Consider the following 23,915-nt stretch of genomic DNA (forward strand, 5'->3'; position numbering starts at 1 on the left):
TTTCTCACCAGATGGCAGCACAAATGAAGCATAGTATATCCCTGGGAAACGATCTCCTTACAGAACCTAATCAACATGTGGTGTTTTTATTAAATTTAATTAATTAAATTAATTCCTTAAAGCGCCTAGAAATTTAGACTAGTAAGTTTTCTTCAGAAAACAACCATAATGTTCAATACCTTATACTGTACTGCCATAACTAAATTTTCAATTTATTATTGCATTACATCATAAAGTTAAGAAAAGAAGCTTAAAATTTACGACTTACATGAGGGTTTTGTTGAGCCAGCAGCTGTTCCCTGAGTTGTTGAAGTTGACTGATCATTTCTGTCAGTATTCTTTCTTTGTCGCTCAGGCTGTTACTTGACAGGGCAGCGCGAAGTGCTTCGCTTTCGACCACTATCACCCTACGATCATTCTCCATATGAACCGTAATAGGAGAAATTGCATCTTCGCTGTTTCAAAACATAAAAAATAATTACATTATGTAATTAATTGAAATATTAACAGAAAAAAAATACAAATTTAAAATTACAAAACAAAAAAAAAATTCTATTTTACTGTTTTTTTATATAGTTTAAAGCCTCTGAACAATGGAAATTTTCAAACGTATGAATATTTGGGATGTTTAGCCTTTAGGAACAAGGAATCCATGCAAAAATATAGCTAGATCCATTGTATGATTTTGGGGGGGGGGGAGTGCATATTTAATATTTATCCCAGGCGCGAAAGACCGAGTTTCCTCGCTGAATGCAAATAATAATACTTCAAGGGAAAAACGTTTAGGCCACCTTAGTGGAGAAATTGTAGTGGTTAACCCCCTCCACCCAGGGGTCAGAATATCTTCGCTTCTGTACTGAGAACGGTTGTTTTAAGAGGCGATGTTACATTTTACGACTTTGTAAGGTTTACAAAGAACATTTTCCGGATTTGTTTGGTATGAAATCATGGTTTTAATACAGTAATAGAGCAATTGTTTCCAAGTCTCAGTTATATAACAAGAGTCTGCAATAGTACCAAGTCTTTTTTTTAAATACTACGTCTTTGTGTTCCTAGTTTTAATGCGCCTGTGCAAGTGCACCGCTGCCTTGCCCTAGTTTTGGACTCTGCTGGACTATTTAAATAGAAAAGATGCAGATTCGTATAATAACATACTGTACTTGCAACTTGAAAAGCATATCCAGCTTTACCACCGATAATTATAAACATGTACTACAAATAATTATAAAAATAAAATTTTGAACATCTATATAACAAAAGGCAATCTGAAAGACTAAAATTACTGTACAAAATAATAAATAGCTTATGCTTAAATTTTACCATATTTCCAGATTAAAAAAAAAAAAAAAAAAAAAAAAAAAAAGTGAAACGTTACCGCAAAGATCACTCTTAATCTAATCACATTTAGCATCATGTTTAAACTGACTGGGGGTGGGGGGGCTGTCCTTATCATTTCGTTATTACGTTTTACTGCATCAGTACTAGCTCATCCCATTCACAATATATCTCGTGCATTTATATTATAAAAAAAAAAAAACATTTATTTTGGGCAGGAATAAATATTTTATGCTGTCTTTTTGTGATGAATTTTGAATTATGTATATTTTATGGTATTATTAAGTAATTCGTTTTTGTGTAAGATCGTAAAGCTTGTATATACCTTACACTTCGTATACGGGTTTTCTTAACCTGTGAAGTGTACAAAAAAAAAATTTAAAAAAAAAAAAAAAATTTCTATATTTCGAATGCTACTAATCTCTTTAAAGGCGGGGGCCGCAAATCTGTGGCACGCGTGCCAGAACAGGCGTGGCCCGCCTTTCGATTTTGGAGATTTATAAATTCGTGGTAAACCGCCGCTTTTAGTATGGATTTTAGTTGAAAAGTGATTTATTTCTGATTTTCCTTTTCAAATGCGATTGCTGAATTCAAACAAGATTTCATTGAATGCTTGTGTTTGAAAACAGGTCCTGGATAGAGCAACGCATGGGACCTTTTTTTGTTCTTGGTTTTAGTATTTACCGTTTGTAATTTTGTTTTCAGTAGTGTAATAATAATTTCTCGACGATAACACATCTTGACTTTGTTTAACATGTCAGATGTAAATAAGAACAAAAACTTCTTTACTCTGCATAAACGTGAATTATTTTCAAATCTAAACTCGAAGTTCGTTTCCAAAACGAAACAGTTCCTTTCAGCCAATCAAGGAACTAATCTTGGAGGCTACCAGGCTTTACATACCAACTAAGAAATATTGTTCAAGGTTTAGGCCTAAATGGTTGTCAGATGAACTAATGAGACATGTGGCAGAGAAGAAAAATGCATGGGATACATACAAATTAATGGGTGACATGGAAGCCTATGATAGATATAAGTTGGTCTGTAACCAAGTCACAAAGGAGATTAGGCAGGCAAAGGCAGACTATGAAAAATCCTTGGCAAAGGATGCAAAGAAAAACAGAAAAGAGTTCTTTACATACTTGAACTCGAAAAGGAAAGGGATGAATCAGATTGGTCCACTGGATATTGATGGTTCAACAGTTGAGGATCCTGCTCAGGTGGCTAACAATCTAAACGAGTATTTTGCATCTACATTCACGCATGAGGAGTTATTCAGGAAGGAGAATGATGTAGGTAAAGTAAACATTGGCAGTGAGCTGGATGATTTTGTAATAACTGAGAGGAAAGTGGAGGAGAGATTGTTGAGGATAAACATAAAAAAGGCACCTGGGGTGGATGGGATCTATCCAGTTATATTAAAGGAGGCAGCAAAGGAAGTATGCAAACCCCTAGCCATAATTATGAGAGCTTCTTTGGACTCAGGGGAGGTACCCATAGACTGGAGATGTGCAAATGTAACCCCAATTCACAAAGGAGGATCAAAGGCTGACACAAGTAATTATAGACCTGTTAGTTTAACTTCTGTTCCAGGTAAATTAATGGAGGCACTGGTTAAAGAAGCACTGCAGGATCATCTAGACAAGAATTCAGTTATAGCTCAGACGCAGCATGGTTTTGTTAAGGGCAGGTCTTGCCTGACCAATTTGATTGGATACTATGATGTAGTCACAAAAGAACTGGATGCAGGGAATAACTTTGATATTATATATTTGGATCTTAGAAAGGCTTTTGATACTGTTGCACATGGAAGACTGCTGCACAAATTGGAGCAGTGTGGCATTGGAGGCAAATTGCTGCTATGGATAAGGGGATGGTTGAGTGGCAGAAGACAGAGAGTGGTAATCAATGGACACTGCTCAACGTGGACTAATGTTATTAGTGGAGTTCCTCAAGGTTCAGTGTTGGGTCCGTTGTTGTTTTCGGTGTTTATGAATGATATTGATGATGGGATATCAAGTTTAATGTCCAAGTTTGCAGATGATACAAAGGTTGGCAGGGTCGTTAAGGACAATACTGACGCTATGCTGCTGCAACAGGATCTGGAAAGGTTGAACAGATGGGCTGAGAGGTGGCAAATGAGGTTTAACATCGACAAATGTAAAGTGCTGCATATGGGAAACAGTAACCCCAGAGCAACGTATCAACTCTGCGGTACTACACTGACAGTGGTGGAGAATGAAAAGGACCTGGGGGTAATTGTGCAGGCAGATATGAAGTTCTCTGAGCAGTGCAGACGAGCTGCAAGAGTAGCTCATGGTGTCTTGTCAATGATATACAGGAATTTTTCTAGCAGGGATAAGGAGGTGATTATTCCCTTGTATAAGGCAATGGTAAGGCCACATCTTGAGTACTGTATACAGGTCTGGAGGCCTCATTTCAAGAAGGATGTAGAGCTGCTGGAACGGGTACAGAGAAGGGCAACAAGATTAGTAAATGGAACAAAGGGTTGCTCTTACGAAGAAAGGCTTAAGTTTTGCAAATTACAGAGTTTGGAGACTAGGCACGCACCGGCGAGGTGATCTGATAGAGGTGTATAAGGCTTTGAATGGTTTGAGCATGCTCAATGCCAATGGGATTCTTCATCTTTCTCAGAATAATCACCTCAGAGGGCATAAATTCAAATTGAGGAAGGACGGATGTCGGATAGATGTGCGGAAATTTGCCTTTGGCCAGCGGGTGGTTGGTTGGTGGAACCGACTTCCATCACTTGTTGTTGAAGTTGATAGCCTAAACAAATTTAAAGCTCAACTGGACAGGTATTTCGAACGAACGGAGGGGTGAAATGGGAGTGGGTTTTGTTTTTTTTTTTTTTTGGCTGATGCTGAATAAGCTTGCTTTCTTGCATCATATGCCTCTGCTAATGCTAATGCTAAATAATGAGTTGGGATGTTATAAAATGAATGTGTTAAATTCGTAACAGTCTACAGTTGGGTTTCCCCTTTGTTCAACCCACTTTCTCATTTCATCTGCCTCGAGAGCTGAAATTGAATTTCAATGGCATAAAGGTCAGAAAATAGTAGAAATAATTTATAAAATCATCATAAGTCGTACAGCTTCTATTGGAATGAGCAACAGCCTGGAAAACAAGATGCAGGGTATTTCAGAGACTGCTGGGAGTCATTGCGGTACAAGTAAACAAATGGGTTGTGTTAGGGTGGCTAAGAATAGGAACAGGTGCATGTATACTTGCATGTACACCAATGCTAGGAGTTTGGTAAATAAATTTGATGAATTTGAGGTATTGCTCAAAACATCAAAGGCAGATATTGTTGGGATATCAGAGATGTGGTGTCACACAGATATAAGTAATGCGGAACTGGAATTTGGGGAATACAATGTGTATAGAAAGGATAGACAGGACAGGAGGGGAGGAGGGGTTATGCTATTAGTTAAGAAACACATAAAAACCAAGGAAGTGAAGCCAGTCGACATCGCTGGACAGTGCAGTGTCGAGTCAGTTTGGTGTGACATAAGCATTGGGAGATCAAAATTGAGAGTAGGAGTGTGCTATGGGCCTAATGACTCTGATGAGTATAATAAAAAAACTGTACAGGGAAATAGAGTGGGCCAGTAAATCAGAGAGTCTTATAATGGGGGATTTTAATTTCCCAGATATTGACTGGAATTTGGGGGCTGGTCACTCACACACTAGCAAGGCTTTTGTGGATTTATTGGATGATTGTTTTCTACATCAGCATGTTCGGGAGACAACTAGAGAGAGTAATAGTCTTCATCTGATTATAAGTGGTGATTCTTCATGCATTAAGAATCTGCAGATAAAGGAACCACTAGGTGGCAGTGATCACAGTGTGCCGAAGTGGGATTTACTCAAAGAGGTAACTACCATCAGGGGTAAAGGGAAGGGTTATTGCTTTCGTAAAGGTGACTACGATGGACTGAGACAGTATTTAAATTCTATACAGTGGGACCAACTGATGATGTTACCAACAGCAAATTCAAAATGGGAAGCATTCAAAGAACTTATCTTGGAAGCTACTAGGCTTTACATACCAACTAAGAAATATTGTTCAAGATTTAGGCCTAAATGGATGTCAGCTGAACTAATGAGACATATGGCAGAGGAAAAAAATGCATGGGATACATATAAATTAATGGGTGACATGGAAGCCTATGATAGATATAAGCTGGTCTGTAACCAAGTCACAAAGGATATTAGGCAGGCAAAGGCAGATTGAGAAATCCTTGGCAAAGGATGCAAAGAAAAACAGAAAAGATTTCTTTACCTATGAAAATTCTAGAACGAAAGGGATGAATCAGATTGGTCCACTGGATATTGATGGTTCAACACTTGAGGATCCTACTCAGGTGGCTAACAAACTAAACGAGTATTTTTCATCTACATTCACACATGAGGAGTTATTCAGGAAGGGGAATGCCAGAGGTGAAGTAAACTCTGGCAGTGAGCTAGATGATTTTGTAATAACTGAGAGGAAAGTGGAGGAGAAATTGTTGAGGATAAACATAAAAAAAGGCACCCGGAGTGGATGGGATCTATCCAGTTATATTAAAGGAGGCAGCAAAGGAAGTAAGCAAACCCTTATCCATAATTATGAGAGCTTCTTTGGACCCAGGGGAGGTGCCCATAGACTGGAGATGTGCAAATGTGACCCCAATTCACAAAGGAGGATCAAAGGCTGACACAAGTAATTATAGATCTGTGAGTTTAACTTCTGTTCCACTTAATGGAGGCACTGGTTAAAGAAGCACTGCAGGATCATCTAGACAAGACTTCAGTTATAGCTCGGACACAGCATAGTTTTGTTAAGGGAAAGTCTTGCCTGACCAATTTGATTGGATGCAATGATACTTTGATAATAATAACTTTGCTATAATAACTTTGATATTATATATAGGGATCTTAGAAAGGCTTTTGATATTGTTGCACATGGAAGACTGCTGCACAAATTGGAGCAGTGTGGCATTGGAGGCAAATTGCTGCTATGGATAAAGGGATGGTTGAGGGGGAGAAGACATAGAGTGGTAATCAATGGACACTGCTCATCGTGGACTAATGTTATTAGTGGAGTCCCTCAGGGTTCAGTGCTGGGTCCATTATTATTTTTTGTATTTATAAATGATATTGATGATGGTATATCAAGCTTAATGTCCAAGTTTGCAGACGATACAAAGGTTGGCAGGGTTCTTAAGGACACTACTGACGCTATGCTGCTGCAACAGTATCTGGAAAGGTTAAGCAGATGGGCTGAGAGGTAGCAAATGAAGTTTAACATTGACAAATGTAAAGTACTACATACTGGAAACAGTAACCCCAGAGCAACGTATCAACTCTGTGGTACTACAGTGACAGTGGTAGAGAATGAAAAGGACCTGGGGGTAATTATGCAAGCAGATATGAAGTTCTCTGAGCAGTGCAGACGGACTGCAAGAGTAGCTCATGGTGTCTTGTCAATGATATACAGGAATTTTTCTAGCAGGGATAAGGATTCCCTTGTATAAGTCAATGGTCAGGCCACACCTTGAGTACTGTATACAGGTCTGGAGGCCTCATCTCAAGAAGGATGTAGAGCTGCTGGAACGAGTACAGAGAAGGGCAACAAGATTAGTGAATGGAACAAAGGGTTGCTCTTACGAAGAAAAGCTTAAGTTTTGTAAATTACAGTGTCTGGAGACTAGGCACCGGCGAGGTGATCTGATAGAGGTGTATGATCTGATAAAGCCTTGAATGGTTTGAGCATGCCCAATGCCGATGGGATTCTTCCTCTTGCTCAGAATAATCAACTAAGAGGGCATAAATTCAAATTGAGGAAAGACAGATGTAGGAGAGATGTGCGGAAATTTGCCTTTAGTCAGCGGGTAGTTGGTTGGTGGAACAGACTTCCATCCCTTGTTGTGGAAGTTGATAGCCTAAATAAATTTAAGGCTCATCTGGACAGGTATTTCGAAGGACGGAGGGGTGAAATAGGAGTGGGTTTTTTTGGCTGATGCTGTATAAGCTTGCTTTCTTGCATCATGTGCCTCTACTAAAGCTAATGCTAATGTTAGTTCATAATTATTCATAGTCATAGGGCGTGCGTGGGTGGTGACCTGTGGCGCCATCTACTATCATAATGTTCAACTAATGGTCGAGTTTATGAAATGTTAAACTATAACACCTGATAGGTGAATGAATACTTGAAAATTGAAATAATTTGATAATAATTCTTTAAGGGCAATAAATAGTCGTTAATTAATAGTAATTCATTCTCAAAATAACTTTAAATTTTCCTTTACAAATTTATTAAAAAAAACAATGATTTTCATAAAATCAGTTTGTATGGTAAACTTGTAGTATCGAGATACGTTCAGTTGTTAGGTTTTACTGCTTGTTAAGGTTAATCGTAAGCATTTTGTAAAAAAAATACATCACCATACAGAATTCACCGACAAAATTTAAAAAAATGTAATGTAAAAAATAAGCATTGCTTTCTTAGCACACTTTGGCGGCAATACACATTAAAAAATGGCTTAAAAATCCCTGCTCTAGTCTTTATGGTATTAATAACAGAGCGTTTAGAAGTGCGTAGCCACAGGAAAATTTAGTTAATGATTTTATTGTGTCATCGGTAAAAGGATGCAGTGATAGCAACGAACCTTAATATTTCTGGAAATTAGTTTGTTGTGAGATGTGTAAGCTGATTGGCGCAGGATGGTTAACGACAGTAATCAAGGTTACTGTCGTTATTATTACTGCAATAAGATCTAGAAAAATTAGGCATATGAGCTGAGAAATGGCAATTGAAGTTTAATATTGACAAATGGATAGTAGTAATAACTCCAGAGTAACCTACCAACAGTGTGGTACTTCAGCCTACCAACACTGTGGTACTGTGGTACTCAGGGTAGTAGAAAATGAAAAAGACCTGGGGGTAGTTGTGCACTGAAATGTGAAGTTCTCTGAGCAGCGTAGACAGGCAACCAAGGCAGCTCGTGGGGACGTGTCAATGATATACAGGAATTTTGCTAGTAGGGATAAGGAGGTGATTATCCCATTGTATAAGGCAATGGTCAGGCCACATCTGGAGTACTGCATACAGGTCTGGAGGCCTCATTTTAAGAAGGATCTAGAGCTGCGGGAACGAATACAGAGAAGGGCAACGAGATTGATGAGAGGAACAAAGGGGTGCTCTTATCAAGATAGGCTTCAGTTCTGCAAATTTCATCGTCTGGTGACTAGGCACCTGCGAGGTGATCTAATTGAAGTGTTTATGGCTTTGAATGAATTGAGCAAACTCAATACTGATGGCGTTCTTCCTCTTGCTTGGATTGTACACACGAGGAGGCATAAATTCAATTTGAGGAAGGATAGATGTGCGGAAGTTTACCTACAGCTAGCGAGTGGTTGATTGTTGGAACAAACTTCCATCTGTTATTGTGAAAGTGGGTAGTTTGGATATATTGAAGGAAGAACTAGACAAATTATTGGAGGGGGTGGACAAGTGATATGGGAAGGGTTTTTTTTTTTTTTTTGTGATGCTTTATAAGCTTGCTTTCTTGCATCATTTGCCACTATTACCACTACTACTACTACTACTAATAATAATAATAATAATAATAATAATAATAATAATAATAATAATAATATTAATATGTAGTTCCGTTGTGTTAACCCTCACGATTTCATTATTTATTATTGCTCTTCGATTCGACTGGATTTATCTCCAAAATATAAAATCAAGCGACATCTGCCTTGGCAATTTACGTTTCGAGGATATGATAATGAAGCATCCCAAAGAAGTTTCTATGTGGACATTCTACAACCTTTACAGGAGATGAAAATGCATTAGCTGTTTTAGCTAAAGAGTGAGCGACCAGTATTAATCTTTTTGAAACGTTGCTGAAGAAGCAGGAGTTAGCCATAGCTCCAGGTATAAGGTGCTAAAAATCGGTTGGAGACTGTCATTGATTTGAGATAAAAATATTGTTTACAGTGTGTAGTAGACCTGTGTCTACAGCTAACTTTGACTTATAACACACAATATTTTAATGAAAGACGAAAAGTAAGTCCCCTCATTATGCAGTGGATATATACAGTAGGTTAATATTGTAATAAACCTAAATATTATATAATTTTTAGTATTGTTGAAAAGAATTAAAAATTGCAAAAGCGAGTAAAAACAGTCAAAATAACCGAAGGAATGTACAAATTATTATTATTTTTTTTTTAAAGAAGCTTATTTCCCATATTTTCTTGTCGAAATTCTAAATAATTTAAATTACTTGATTCTTGGAAGAGCAGTAAGACGTTTTTATTTTTGATGAGTTTAATTAGGTGCGTTTTTTTTTTTTGAATTGTTTACTATAAAGCTCCAGCAATATACTTAGAAAAATAATAGTTACAGTTACCTAGAAGAGGCCAACAGCTTTTTAACGATATCATTTGTTTTAGATTTGGTTACAAAAGTGTCAAGTTTTAATTAGGAATTATTACAATAATTTAAAACGTGGAAAAAAATGAATTCCTCTCGTCGTTTTGACTGATTTTCAAATAAAAAATTTATCATGCAGTTTCAGTAGCTTCTTTTGTTACTGGCAACTGATACATTTTCAGAAAGGCGAGGTTGAATTGTTTTTCGAAGACTTCATCGTCTTTGTCCTTCTACTGCAAAATTAAGACCAGTTTTAAAAGAAAACTCTGCATTTTCTGCATTTCTTGGACAGCACTCTTCTGTCAAAGCTAAATTTGCATTAAATTTGTAGATAATTAACTATGGTAGTGGGAGTTCACTACGCACGCCGTTTAAAAGGAATAAATAAAACTTCTTTATTGCTGTTAAATACGGTACAGGTACTAGTGACAACAATTCTCATCACGGCGACATGGCCAGTAGTTAAGACAAAACTCTCATGTACAAGAATATCATGTGGTCTGACGATTTTCACTTTACACCCTTCTGAAGTGACGGAAGAGTTCACGTACAGAGCACTGGATCATGCCTGTTGTGTAAAAACAGCAGCGGTATAGAATAATAATAATGTGGTGGTAAAGTATCCTTGGTCCTCTGGTTCACCTGGCCAGCAACGTAGACAAGAGGGGGTTACTTAAACATCATTGGAGATCAAGGGCATCTGCAAGGGCATCTGCAAATGCACTTGAACCTCAATTCGCCAGTTGTATACATGAGTGGGTTTGAGGAATATGACGAGGACTTGGACAGCATATCTGCACAAGCCAGCGCAACTGCAGACTGAATCCACTGGAGTACCTATGGGATAAGCTGGAGGGTTGTCTTCGTGAATAACCACCCTCTACCTACGTCAGGTGGCCCAACTAGCCACTTTAGACATGATCATAATAAAGTAATCAGCTAGTGTATTTGTATTTAATTAATCAGTATACGGTATGAATATACTGTATACCTTTAGATGAAGAGGCTAAGGTAATCCTTAAAATGGAATGCTAAAATATCACTCTCATGTATGTTCTATTCTACCGGTATTTTCAAACTGTTTCTTGGATAACACTTTACATTTTTGTATTTGTCAATCTTTAATTCGATACTATACAACGTTGAAACTAAAATTTTCAAATATTTTGCCAATACAATTTTCAAATATACATATATGCACCATTCTCGAACATCTACAGATATGAGTGCATCATCAATTTCACAGGAGATGAAAATGCATCACCTACTTTGGCTAAGGTGTGACGGCCTTTATTGATCTGTTTGAATCGTATATTTCTTATATTCCAATTTTTTTTTTTATTATTTTGAAGTAAAACATTTTTAATTTATTTCCTTTTGCTGTTTTTGTGGATTTCTATGAAAAAAAATACCTTTGATGTATAAATGTGTGGGTCGTTTCCATTAACTAAGAGTTTCTAATTCTGCTACCTCTATTAATATATAAGATTTGGTAAAGGTAAAGTTAAAATGATAATTATGAAGAAAGGCAGAGAAATTATAATTATGAAGAAAGAGAAAATATGTACAAAATTAAACATTTTGTACATATTTTCGGACTGATATCTTGCTCGAGTGTTTCCGTCAAAGTTCGTGAATGTTCGAAGCATGTCTAAGTAGAGCATCATTAGTCAGATTTTTATTATCAATCCATGCCTCTGGCAGCTGGTCCCAACGCATGCCACTATCGTTACGACACTTCTCTGATATGCCTAACGACTTTCTTACTGTTATCTCTGCGCTTGTTAAAAATGAATCTTGATTTCAAAGTTATAATCCGAAAATTTTTCGACTACGTATTGATATTGAACTCCATTTTTTTTTTTTTTTAATGCTAGTGTAGAAACAAGTCCTAAATTTTTTAATTTGTTTTGTAAGATGAATTTTAAATTATTTGAGATATCTAATTGCACTGAATGAATTATTAAATATCCAATATATCAGGAAGTATCCACACCTGCCTCTAAATATCAAACCATAAAAACAATAGCAAAAAAAAAAAAAGAAGTTCCTACTGGCGTTTCTGGTATTAAGGCTAGTTTTAGAATTTCAGAGAAGGCCTGTGTTTCCACACAAAAAACCTCTAGTTTACCGCCCAGCGCCACGAAGAGGCGGGCTGGGCAGTAGGGAGCGTAAAGCACTGGCGGGGCGAACCCTGTAGTAGCCAAGGCAGGGAAAGCCCAGCAAAAAGGGGAAAAAAAGTGAAAGTGAAAGTTTGAAGTGGGAGGGGCAGGAAGTGTTAAAGTTGTAGAGAGAGAAAGAGGGGGGGGGGGCAGTAGTAAAGGCACCCACCTGTTTGAAAGGGGGATAGAAGAGGGCCCCAGGACTGGATGCCATTCGTGCCCTGGAGGTGGGAGTTGGGGAGGTTACCCACTAAGCGAAAGGGGGGATGCCACCCGGGTTTGGGGAGTGAGAGATCAACCAATCCAGGTGGTAGGAATGAAAGAACATAGGGAAAGAGTCCCTATATAGGAGCGTCTGCGTTGGTGCTCTATCCCACACTGGTCAGGGGGTAAGCCATGCTGGCCAGTGTCAGCGTCCCACATCATCATCAGCCATTTTCAATCCACTACAGGATGAAGGCCTCTCCAGCAACTTTCCAGTTCCTTCTGTTTTGTGCAATGGACACCCATTTACTACCCACGAACTCGTGAATTTCATCTGTCCATCTCCGTCGTTGTCTTCCAGGTTTTTTTCTAGCTCCTCTTGGGTGCCATTCTGTTATTTTCTTAGTCCATCTGTCATCATGTCTTCGAGCTATGTGTCCTGCCCAAGCCCATTTTAGTTCTTTAGTTTTCATAAGAATGTCCTTTACTTGAGTTAAGAACTTTACGTGCTGCCTAATCCATGTTGCTCTAATCTCACAGTCTGATTCCTAATATAATTCGTTCCATTCTTCGCTGTGTAGTTTTCAGCTTCTCTTCCATTCTTTTGGTGAGTGCCCAAGTTTCTCTTCCATAAGTCATGGTGCGGAGTATACACTGGTTCATTATTTTACGTTTCAGACAAATTCGATATTGCTCCTCAGTATGTGACTATATTTCCTGAATGCCATCCATCCAAAATTTATTCTCCTCTTGACTTCCAGCCATTTATCATTATTACAGCTAATGACTTGTCCCAGATAAGTATATGAATCCACCTTTTCATTTACTGCTCCTTCAGTGATTATATCCCTTTCTGTGGCATGCTTGTTCATCATTACTTTTGTTTTAATCATATTCATCTTTAGTCTGAAATCCTTACTAACTGGATAATTGATTAAGATCTTCCTCTAATTCTTTGGGATCATGGATTATGATCACAATGTCAACTGCAATTCGTAAATGGTTTAGGTACTCTCCATTCACATTTACTCCTTTCTGCGACCAGTCTAACCTTCTGAAAGCTTCCTCAAGGGTAGAAGTAAACAACTTCAGAGATATTGTGTCTCCTTGTCGAACTCCTTTCTCAATTTTCAATTTGCTACTCTCTTTGTCTAGTCTAATAAAGGAGGTAGCATTCTCATATATTTTCTTCAAAATCATAATATGTGGAGTATCTATGCCTTGTCTTTCCAGTGCCCGAAACATTGCCTTATGCTGTATGAAGTCAAATGCCTTTTCATAATCCACAAATGCCAGGCATAATGGTGTTTTATATTCATTTGCTTTCTCCATTAGCTGTGATATTGCGTGAAGGTGATCCATAGTTGAGAATCCTGTCCTAAAGCCAGCTTGCTCTTTCGTTTGATTCTCATCAAGTATTCTTTCTAATCTGTTAGTAATGACCCTTGTGAACAACTTGTAGATGTGCGATAGCAAGATAATTGGTCAATAATTTCCAATTTCTGTCTTATCTCCTTTCTTATGCAGCAAAACTATGATTGCATTATTCCACTCCTTAGGCGTCACGCCTTTTCTAATGCATTTTGCGAAGAGTCTTGCCAGTTTCTGTGTCATGTCTCTTCTCAATTTTAACAACTTACAGTAACTTCATCTTCCCCCGGGGTTTTCTGATTCTCCATTTTCTTCAACGTATGTGTTACTAAATTGTGATCCATCTTCCCCACTGCTTGCATCATTTCCTCGCCCCTTGTATAATTCTCTATAGTAGTCTTCTACTATTTGAATCTTGCTATTTATAAGTACATCATCTCTATTTTTCAGTTTCAGTATCATTTGTCTTTCTGTATTACTGCTCATAGCTGCTGATTTAAGTCCTTTGTTTTCCCTTAATGCTTGTTCTACTTTTCTTGTGTTAAATCTTCTTTTCTCCTGTCTGAGTCTCTTTCTAATGGCTTTGCATAACTCAGTATACTCAATTTTGTCCTTGTCAGTGTTTATCTTGCTCTTCATTTGTCGCATTCGGTTCATCATGACAAGTGTTTCTTAAATAATTTTTTATTCTTTGGATTTCTTTTTACCTATAGGTTCTTGGGCTTTATCACGTTCAGAAAGTTGTAGTATTCTTCGTCGATATCTTGGTCCTGAACAGTCTGCAGAAGCTCAAACTTGTTCTTAAGTTCCAGTACATACCACTTTTTCTCCTCTTCTGTTATCTCAAAGACCGTATTATTTACTCGAGTCAGTTTTTTTCCTTACTTTTCTTACATCTATATCAAGTGTGCATCTTACCATTCTGTGATCACTTACCAACATTTACCTTGTTCAGGACGATAACATCATTCATGATATACCTTCTGTTAGTAAGGATGAAGTCGATTTCATTAGTTGTTAATCCATTTGGGCTCTTCCATGTCCACTTTGTGTTCACACTTTTCTTGAAAAAAGTGTTCATTACTGACATTCCTCGAGATTCTGCAAATTCCACAAGCCTTTCACCTCTTTCATTTCTTTCACCAATTCTAAAATTTCCTATAGTTCCCCTTTCTGCGCTGTTTTGTCTCTTTCCGACCTTAGCATTTAAGTCCCCGATAATGATGGTGTAGTGGGTTTTCTGCTCGTATAGAAGACTCTCAATTTCGGTGTACGTTTCTTCAACCTCTTCATCATCATGGCTCGACGTTGGTGCATAAATCATTATAACCATTAGCTTGTACCTTTTGGAAATCCCGAGTAGTAGTCTTGACACCCTTGGTGATGTACTTTTGAATTCCAAAATATTGTTTTTTATATCTTTATGAACCAAAAAGCCAACTCCATCTTCGCTCCTTTCACCGTTTCCATTGGTGTACAACAGATTTCCACTTTATAAACTTATGAGTGATTCATTTCTTCTTCTTGTTTTAGCCAAACCGATGATATTCCAATACACATTTTCTAATTCCTTTTCCAGCTCTAATATCTTATCTTCACCGATGAGCGATCTTACGTTGTAACAGGCTAAGTTCAGTTTCCGTGCATGACAGCCTGGTCGTGCTCTGAGATTCTTAGCACCCTCTGCTTCCACTCTGACCCTCTCGCTGCCATAATAAGTGGAGTGAAAGCTGCTGGGGACTGAGGGCTACACCGCGCCTGCTAAATAGCCACGGCATGGTGTCTGCTGGGATGGGCAGAGGGCCACTGGCCATCCGCCCATCATCTTATCCGGGGGGGGGGGGGGAGATACACTTTTGCTTCACTCATAATACACTTTCACACTCTACTTCCATTCTGTTTTGTGCTTTTTACTTACATTCTATAATAATTTTTTACCTTTTTTTTTTTTAACCCTTTCTGTTTAGTTATATATATATATTTTTTCTTTTTTGTACTCATTCACCCTCTTTCTCACCCCAGGGTGGGGAATGCAATGGTGTATAATGTAAATTAATATACTAGTACATAATAATTAGGGTTATATAAGTAACAAGTAAGGTTGTTACAAGTTTAAAACTAAGGTTAGTGTGTTCTTTCTCTCACACATATACATCCTTATTCATTCTTCTGGCTTTCGTTTCGTTTATTCAACTCTTTCTTTCTGCACTGCACTGCACTCTCTGAGCATCTCAACTTATTGTTATTCTTCAGTTGAGGTGCAAGCCCAACTGCAACTTTTTTGCAGGCCAGGGGAGGATGCAGTGGATGTGTTTTTGTTGTATTATGATTTTTTTTTTTTTGTTAGTATATATAAACTGATGTAAGTTGTTTTAAATATGTATTCATTCGGCCTGTTACATTTTCTCCTTCGCTCATTTCCGTTTACCATAACACTCATTCACTCTCTCTTGCTCTTATACTGGGTTACTCTCTTTCACCAAAACTAACATTCATTCCCTTTTACCTTAATGCCTTTTTCACTCTGTCATTCAATTAAGCACGGACAGCGTGAACACTTATTTAGTTCAGCGTTTCTTAACCTGTGTGTGGGCCCAGAAAAATCTGGGTAAGTCGCGGGAAATTTTTGACAATGCGCAAGATCGCATTAAAAATAAATATAATAGTTATGTGAATTTGGTGTGTATTTATAATATGGATATGGAAATTGAGTGATTAAATAAAATCTGTGTATTAATGGTTAAATACTTTTTTTGGTTAATTATGTTTATCCTTTAGATGTGAAAAATTGTGAGAAACCAAAACGAAAAATTCTTCTATAGCTGTAAACACAATTTCTGAAATTACTGATCGCAGGGTTTTTATTTTTATTTTATTTATTTATTTTATTTTTATTTATTTATTTTTTTTTTTCGGGTGGATTGCTTTATGAAAAAGGTCGAGAAATGGTGATTTAAAATAAAATACTGTAATCTTTATTATTAGTAAATGTCCATATTATTAGTTACAATGTATATGCTGCCCTCGTGGGTAGCACACGTAGAATCGCCGTCCTCCTCACATCAGGTGGAAAAGATCTGAGTTCGAGTCCCCTCAATGACGCGGAGTTTTAACGGGCCTTTTTCACAACGTTTCTGAGTTAGTCGGTCTCAGGTGAGGGTAGCATGGTTTTTTCTCCCGGAAACTCGGGGTTTTTAGTACAGTAAACAGAAAATTGACCCCAGAACACACGCAATTTACAGACAGTATATATGGCTTTAGTCGCTGATGCTCCTAAATCCCTACTACAATAAAAATAACAACAAAATACTGTTATATGCTCATCAAGGCAGCAGGGCCAGGAGCTAATTTAGCGTACGCTAAGTGCTTGATGGAAAACCTGCGCTTTCTTTTAGTGTATTTTATTCGTTGGTGAAACAGGTAGTTTTTATTTTTATCTTCTGAATCTGTACAAATATCAGTTTTAGCATAAGGTAAAGGAAATTTGCCAAATCCATTCACATTTACAAGCTATATACTGGTGAAACAGGTGTGTTTTTTTTTTTTTTTAATGATATCTAATTACTTTTTTATCACACTTTTGGATATTTTGAAGAATATCTTAAGATATTCTGAAGCAGTCCTGAAAGTAACTTCAACGAATAAATTTACACATAAAAAACCCTAGCGGCTCACATCTGGTGAGTATGGGCTTGGCATATCCAGAGTCTGAGCTGGATATCATCATTCTTCTCTTTCTTGGTGATTCCCTTCTACTTTTGACTTTCTCTCTCTCTCTCTCTCTCTCTCTCGCTTTCTCTCTCAGGGTAACTCGGAATTTTTTTTTTTTTTTTTTTTGGCTGGTGCAGCATAAGCCTCAGGCTTCCTTGCACCATGTAGCTAATAATAATAATAATAATAACTGATTGGCGAATCATGCCAAAGTGACCAGTGAGTCACCATGGTAAAAGCAGTTTGCCATCAGAGCCGGGGGGAACAATTTATTATTATTAAACTTCTCCTTTATGGGTTGTCTGCGTGTGTAGCATAGTGGTATCGTCACCGTCCTCCCCACACCGGGTGGAAAAGGCCTGGGTTCGAATATCGTCGATGACGCGAGGAGCTTCTATGGGCTTTTTTCACTCCGTTCTCACTCGGTCTCAGGCGTAGATAGCAAGGTTTTTCGTTCAGCAAAGTAGGAACATCGACCAGAGAACACACGAAATTTACAGACACAATACATATGGGTAGTTGAAGTGACTTTAATATAATAGTTTAGTTTTTCTCCTTTATGAAATTTTTTTTCGCCCCGCGACGGGTACTGGTTCCAAGTGCATGGGGTGGTTGTTTGTGTCCGGTTATTATTATTATTATTATTTGTTTAATTTAAATAAAAGTTTTTGTCCCTGCACAGCTTGAAGGCAAGGAGGACATGATACAAATTTAAATGTCCATCTCTGTGAGAATATATTTAAATGAGATTGTATTATATATCAATGAGTTGGCAAGTATTTTTGAGTGCGTGTTTCCTGTAGCTATTGTCATTGCAAAGTCTGTACAGATCTGCGACCAGTGCGTTATAGAGACTGTGCTTGATCGGAACATGTGTTTGAGACATACTCCACTGTTGACAGTAGGTCATAGTGGATATCTGGTGCGACATTGTTCTCGCCTTGCCAAGTTCACGTGCTTAATGGTGCTCGAAATCGATGGTGCATCTACTTTTCCTGTGATGAGTTTCGCTAGCAAGTGGATATTTGCAGCTGTAATTTGTGTTTTTCATGGGGATTAACCCGAGGTTGGAGTGCACAATTGATGTGAGATTGTGAACGATCAATCAGTTAACCTCAGGATTCAGTATTTGCTGAGCTGTGCTCGTGGAGTCGGAAACCAAATACTAGCTTGTCTGCGTAGCCGGCAGAATTTTTTGTTTTTATATATATATATATAAAGAGGAGCTTTTCAGTTTGTCCATATGTGTAAAACTGATCTACCAACTCCATAAAAAGTTAATGTCACTACTTTTGCAGTGGCAAGACTTGCCAATAGGTGCAAAAAATTCTATCCTCCATTACGTACAATTTTATACCAAGTGATCAAAATGTAAGTGCAAATCTTTAAATTTTTTAAGGATACTTAATTAACATTCTAATTTCTCTCAGCTTAATATAGATCAGCGTTTCTCCACCTGTGCATCACGACCCGATAATGGATTGCAAAATTTTTGATAAAGAAAAGGATCGTATTAAAAATAAAATATACAATGGCGGATAAGTACAGAGATCGTTATGGTTCTTATGAAACATGACGATCTTCTTATGAAGACGGATATTGGGTTCTATTTTAATTTGTTTAAAAATTTATTCTCATTTTTGTATTTGTTCTTTAGCTTTTGAGCATCAGTGTATTTAATTAGCTTTTCACTCATTTTAATATTAATATGAAGTGCTTCTCAAAAGTTTGGAGAATTGCCACGTAAAAATACTTCCTGTAATGAATATTTCCAACTTGGCGGTGAGTGAAACAATTGATTTCCTTGTACGCCATTCTGTATTACATTTCACGTATGAAACTGTATTAAGACGTATAGAACATACAACGCGTTCTGCGATTTTTTTTTTTTTTTTTTTTTAAATTCTCGATTCAAAATAAAAAAGCATTTGCATGGTTTAGCTTCAAGTTTGTGACTTGAGTGACCTTTTGTGATGGTGATATTGCAAAGATAGCTGTCAGGAAGAATTGGTAAGAAAATACCACGAAATTTGACTCCATTATGTACGTGCAGTATTTCCAAATTGGAAATAAACATAATTAAAACAACGTATATTTGAGTGCTTTATTACCTTCAAATAACAGTTTACCTACGCATCATGCCGCTCAAGGAATATCTGTTTCAAGTTTGGTAAAATAGCTTCAGAAACATGACGTATTACAGACACCTTTGGAGAAGATGCTTTATCAAAAGCACAAATTCAGGTGGTCCTTTTGATAAATTACCTCCAGTCTGCCCGACATTTTCTAGCAGAGGGCCAAATATCTGTGTCTCCCCCCACTTCGAATTTTACTACCTGTGTGTTACCTTATTACTCTTCAGACCTTGGCTTCTGCTTATTTCCAAAGGTAAAATTGAAGTTCAGAGGAAAGAGATTTTACGTTGTCTTGGCAATTCATCAAAAATCTTAGTATGCACTTGAGAGTTATGATAAATGGATTTTCAACATGACTCCAGTGATGATAGATCACTGCACTCGGTGTAGTACCAATGGGGATTATTTATAAGGGAATATGATGTAAAATTAGTTAAAATTAAACTCTTTTTTGTTTGTTTTAATTGCATTCTCATTATTTTTGGATAACATTTCTTATATTTTCGTAGAGCACAGTCAAAAAATTCAGCCTTCTGTGTTGCGACAGCTTTCTGGTCGATCAGCGATGGATGATCACTAAAAATATTTAACATTTCTCAAAGCAGCTAAAAATAACTCACTACAGTTGACACACATCTCAGTTCAATGGAGTTGACACGCATCTCAGCTCACGACATTGTTTATCTAACTTTTTCATTCCATAAATGCTCACTTTTATTTATGCAAACAGTTTTATTTTCAGTGCTCGAATTGGGGCAGAACACAGTTTCGATTACTATATGTCAAATTGAAAAAAAAAAAAAAAAAAAAAAAAAATTTTCCGAAAGGTTAAAGTGCTCATTGCCGCTGACAAGGGCGTGCATGTTCTTACTTTATCGTGGCGTTCGAATATCAAAACTAGTGAGAATTGGTGGATAATGTTTGCATATGTTCGGATGAACTTTTGTCAAAAAATTTATTTAAATTTGCTTCTGCTCGCAAATAGTGGGCGATCATTTTAAAATGAAAACCCGTGAAAATGCCAATAAATTCGAGTAAAACAGTGTTAGGGACAACATTTACAAATAACATTCTTTATTCTGTGTATAGTGTTGCTACCTGTCGATACTTTGTAACTATGCTCAGTGCAAGCAGTAAATGAACATGGCGTTCACCATAAAGCGTACGTGTTCGTGGTGGAACATTACCTCAGAAGAGTTGTTTAAAACTACTGAACGTGATTTTTGTAAATGGGCTCAATTTCGTACAGTACAATCAAAATCTGCGATATGGAGGCTTGCGAAAATGTTCAAGGGGATTGGGAAATGTGAATGTTGTTTCATTTCCAACGTCACTCCCAGCATGCTACAGGCAGTAATTTCGAACGTGTCCTGTCGTGCTCATTTGTTTTGATCACATTTTCAGCTTTTTTATGATAAATTAAATAACGTCAGAGAATAAAATATGTACTTGTAAATTTCATATCTCTAGCATTCTTTATTATTCGAAGTTATTTTCATTTTCATGTGGTCTCATTTAAAATGATCAGTCTATATTAGAGGTCGGTTAGTAACATATATATATATATATCGTATATTTAGCTAGGCAGTCCTGGTTAGCTGAAATAAATGAAGTGCATAAATGGTACGATTGAAAGAGCCATAGATCTTTTAAGTGAACTACATTTTGTATTAATATTTCAGGAGAAAAATATCCTGATTAAAACTATGATGACAATTAAAATTAAAATATTACAATACAATATTCCGAGTATGCATATCAGCCACTATTTCTGCCAGTGCGATGCTAATCAGCCAAACCTATCAGTCAACTCTGCTTACCATAAATATTAATTGATGTCACTTTTCTGTGAAAAACGCATATAGGAGGATTTTATTCTTTTTCGTCTTATTTCTTTATTGGACATTCGTCATACCTCTCCGTGCAAAGGGAAAGACAAAACGTACAGCTATAATATTAGGCTCTGCGGAAACTTCAGATAACTATTTGTCTGATATCTAGTGGGCTAACTAGACTTAGTGCATACAACTCTTTGATAAATAGCAAATCCCATAGAAGAGGTGCAGGGGCAGCCATCCTTTTCTAAATAAAGTTATTTACCAGTTAGAATACGGACAATTTTAGGACAGGTCAAAATTCAAATTTGCATCACATGTTTTCCCACAGAGCATTGAATCAAATTAAGAATGAAGTTCTTAACATAGCTGAATCTTTACCTTGGCTTGTCCACAATAATTACTGAAGTGGTTAGCATGCGCCAAGTGACTGAAGAAAAACTCTATGTCACGTGCTCGAAATATTTGTATTACAGCAGCTATACCCCTCCCACAAGAATAAGGGCTCGCAATAGCTAGATTTGCTGTACCTGACGGAAATCAAACTACTACTCTAATGAAATTACATTCAGACCATGACCCAATCGATGTCGAATTTAGCACCCATAACAAGTTAATCCCCCCCCCCAAAGAGAGGAGACAGTGGTCGCACCCAGAAGTGGGGTCCTTGCCACTTAAAAAGTTGTTCTACCTGCTCTAAGGAACTTTCACAGAGCTAGCAGAACAACTTTTTCTGACATCTTGTGAATTAGAATTACCATAAGTTCCAGTTGATGTTCAGCGAAAGAACCAAAATCACAAGAAACAAAAGGTGTACAGGAAGTGGTTAAAAAACTAAAAGCTTGTAAGATCAAATTGCCTATAAGTGAGAAATGCTTTTTTATCTGCTCCTTCTGAGCTAGTCCATGGCAGGAGAAAATAAATTCTCTCTTTCAAAGAAATACTAATTAGTGGAAGCCTCCCCAACATATATTATATACTATTATTTGAAAATATCATATTCTTGTTTTTACTTCGGCACGACCGCTAAGGCAGAGGAGTTTACAATAAGTTATGAATCATATTAATCGTATTTAGCAGTCACAGGCTTGAACCACGGTCCACTCAAAGAGTGTGTTCTACTGTACTCTCGATCCTGACAACTCGGCTACGTCGGGCCTATTGTCAGACCAGCGTTCCTCAAGTGAAAAACCCAAAATATACAAAACACTACTGACCCATATCCATCGGTTACAATTTGCTGAAGTTGTATATTGGCACTATGTTTGAGATCCGGCTCGTACTAAACGATGAGCCTTACATCGATATTGTTTTCTTAGATGGCAAAGCCACAGTTCACTCTGTTGCAGTTACTGCCCTCATTACCATTCTGGAAAAAACTGATTTCAAAATTTAACCAAACCTACAAAAAATCCTTAGTGCAGTATTCACTATTAATCTAAGCAGACTGAATCATATCTGGCATCCTCTCTGTACTGTTGTTTGAGGCCGTATTGCACCACATTCTTGACCAACATCCAGATTTCCTCACGTAAGTTAATTATATAAAATTCACCATTACCTCTAAAGACCCAACTCACGAGAAAGCAGTAAATTAAAGTGCCAGTGCCCAAATCAGGGAACTATAAATCTACCACAAGGACCTAAGTTTATATTTAAACCCTCTAAAATCTGCACAAATTGCTCTACCTTAATTATAATAATAATAAGAAGAATAACATCGTTAACGAAACTAGAGTCAAGACAGCGCCACGCTGATTTAGGCTTCATGTGGAATGAAGGCCTTATTTTTCTGAAACGTTTAGCGAGCCAAGACAAAACCTCTAGTGCTGTGTGGGCAGTTCTGCAGGACTTAGCAGGTCTACGAAACTAGCTGATCGCTACACAATACATTCAGAAGTGACTTATACCGATCCCCTTGCGTGTCCCGACCCGGGTCCTACACACCCACTTAAAAAAGTTCATGGGCCAGGAATACTGGTTATTGAGATGGCCAAACCGTCTAGTAGGAAAGTAGGATCTATCTCGGGATCGGTTATGCATGCAAATTTAAATATCACCCTATGGTCCCAGGTGATTTATCAACTTAATATTCACGTGCTTACATAAATGATCACTGATGCCCTAAAGTCGGTCGCTGGTGGCGGGGGCCAAGACTGTGTCATCCATCAAGCCGATCTAAGGGTTACTATTTCTCAGCACACTGAATAGCAAAGAAAGCCTCAAGTTCTTCCTTGAAAATATACTAGAGGTATAAAAATAACATTGCCTTAAAAATTTACCCAGAGCAAAAATTGCAGCAAACAGATATTTCCACTAAAATAATTATTTTACCGATAAAACAAATTTAGTGAGTTGATCTTACTATAATTCTAAGAACTTTTTGATGTCTTCTCGTGCTCTGACATTGAATAAAAGAAATATCGCAGTCGAAATGAAATTCGGTACTCAACTGACAGGCTTTTTGCTTTCAGTTATGCCATTATACAGTATCTATATTTGATTTTATTTTGCGCAGATATTAGCGATATATAACGTTCATATGTCTGATTGTAAAAATTTAAACGTTTGTAGAGATTTGTAATAACAATACTAGTAAGATGTTTGAACCTACTTGGCCGTGATGCATTCTGTGAGAGTGGAGATTTCTTGGGCGCTCCTGCTAAAAGTTTGGAATCACAGCGTATGACAACAGTTTTCATTATTTTTTTT

The 23,915-nt window shown here is 37.3% G+C and overlaps 1 protein-coding gene across 3 annotated transcripts in view; it reads right to left on the reverse strand.

Moving 5' to 3' along the window:
* Nucleotides 1-23,915, reverse strand: part of LOC150079832 (uncharacterized) — a 177,423-nt gene that overhangs the window by 24,674 nt on the left and 128,834 nt on the right. For all 3 annotated transcript variants that reach the window (XM_090382585.1, XM_090382583.1, XM_090382582.1), the window contains exon 3: nt 269-455. In XM_090382585.1, the coding sequence (XP_090238711.1) occupies nt 269-455 (187 nt within the window). The remainder of the gene's footprint in view (nt 1-268; nt 456-23,915) is intronic.

Source organism: Mastigoproctus giganteus, chromosome 10 (genome assembly GCF_048544385.1).
Source record: "Mastigoproctus giganteus isolate SK-2022 chromosome 10, ASM4854438v1, whole genome shotgun sequence".
Taxonomy (NCBI): Eukaryota; Metazoa; Arthropoda; class Arachnida; order Uropygi; family Thelyphonidae; genus Mastigoproctus; species Mastigoproctus giganteus.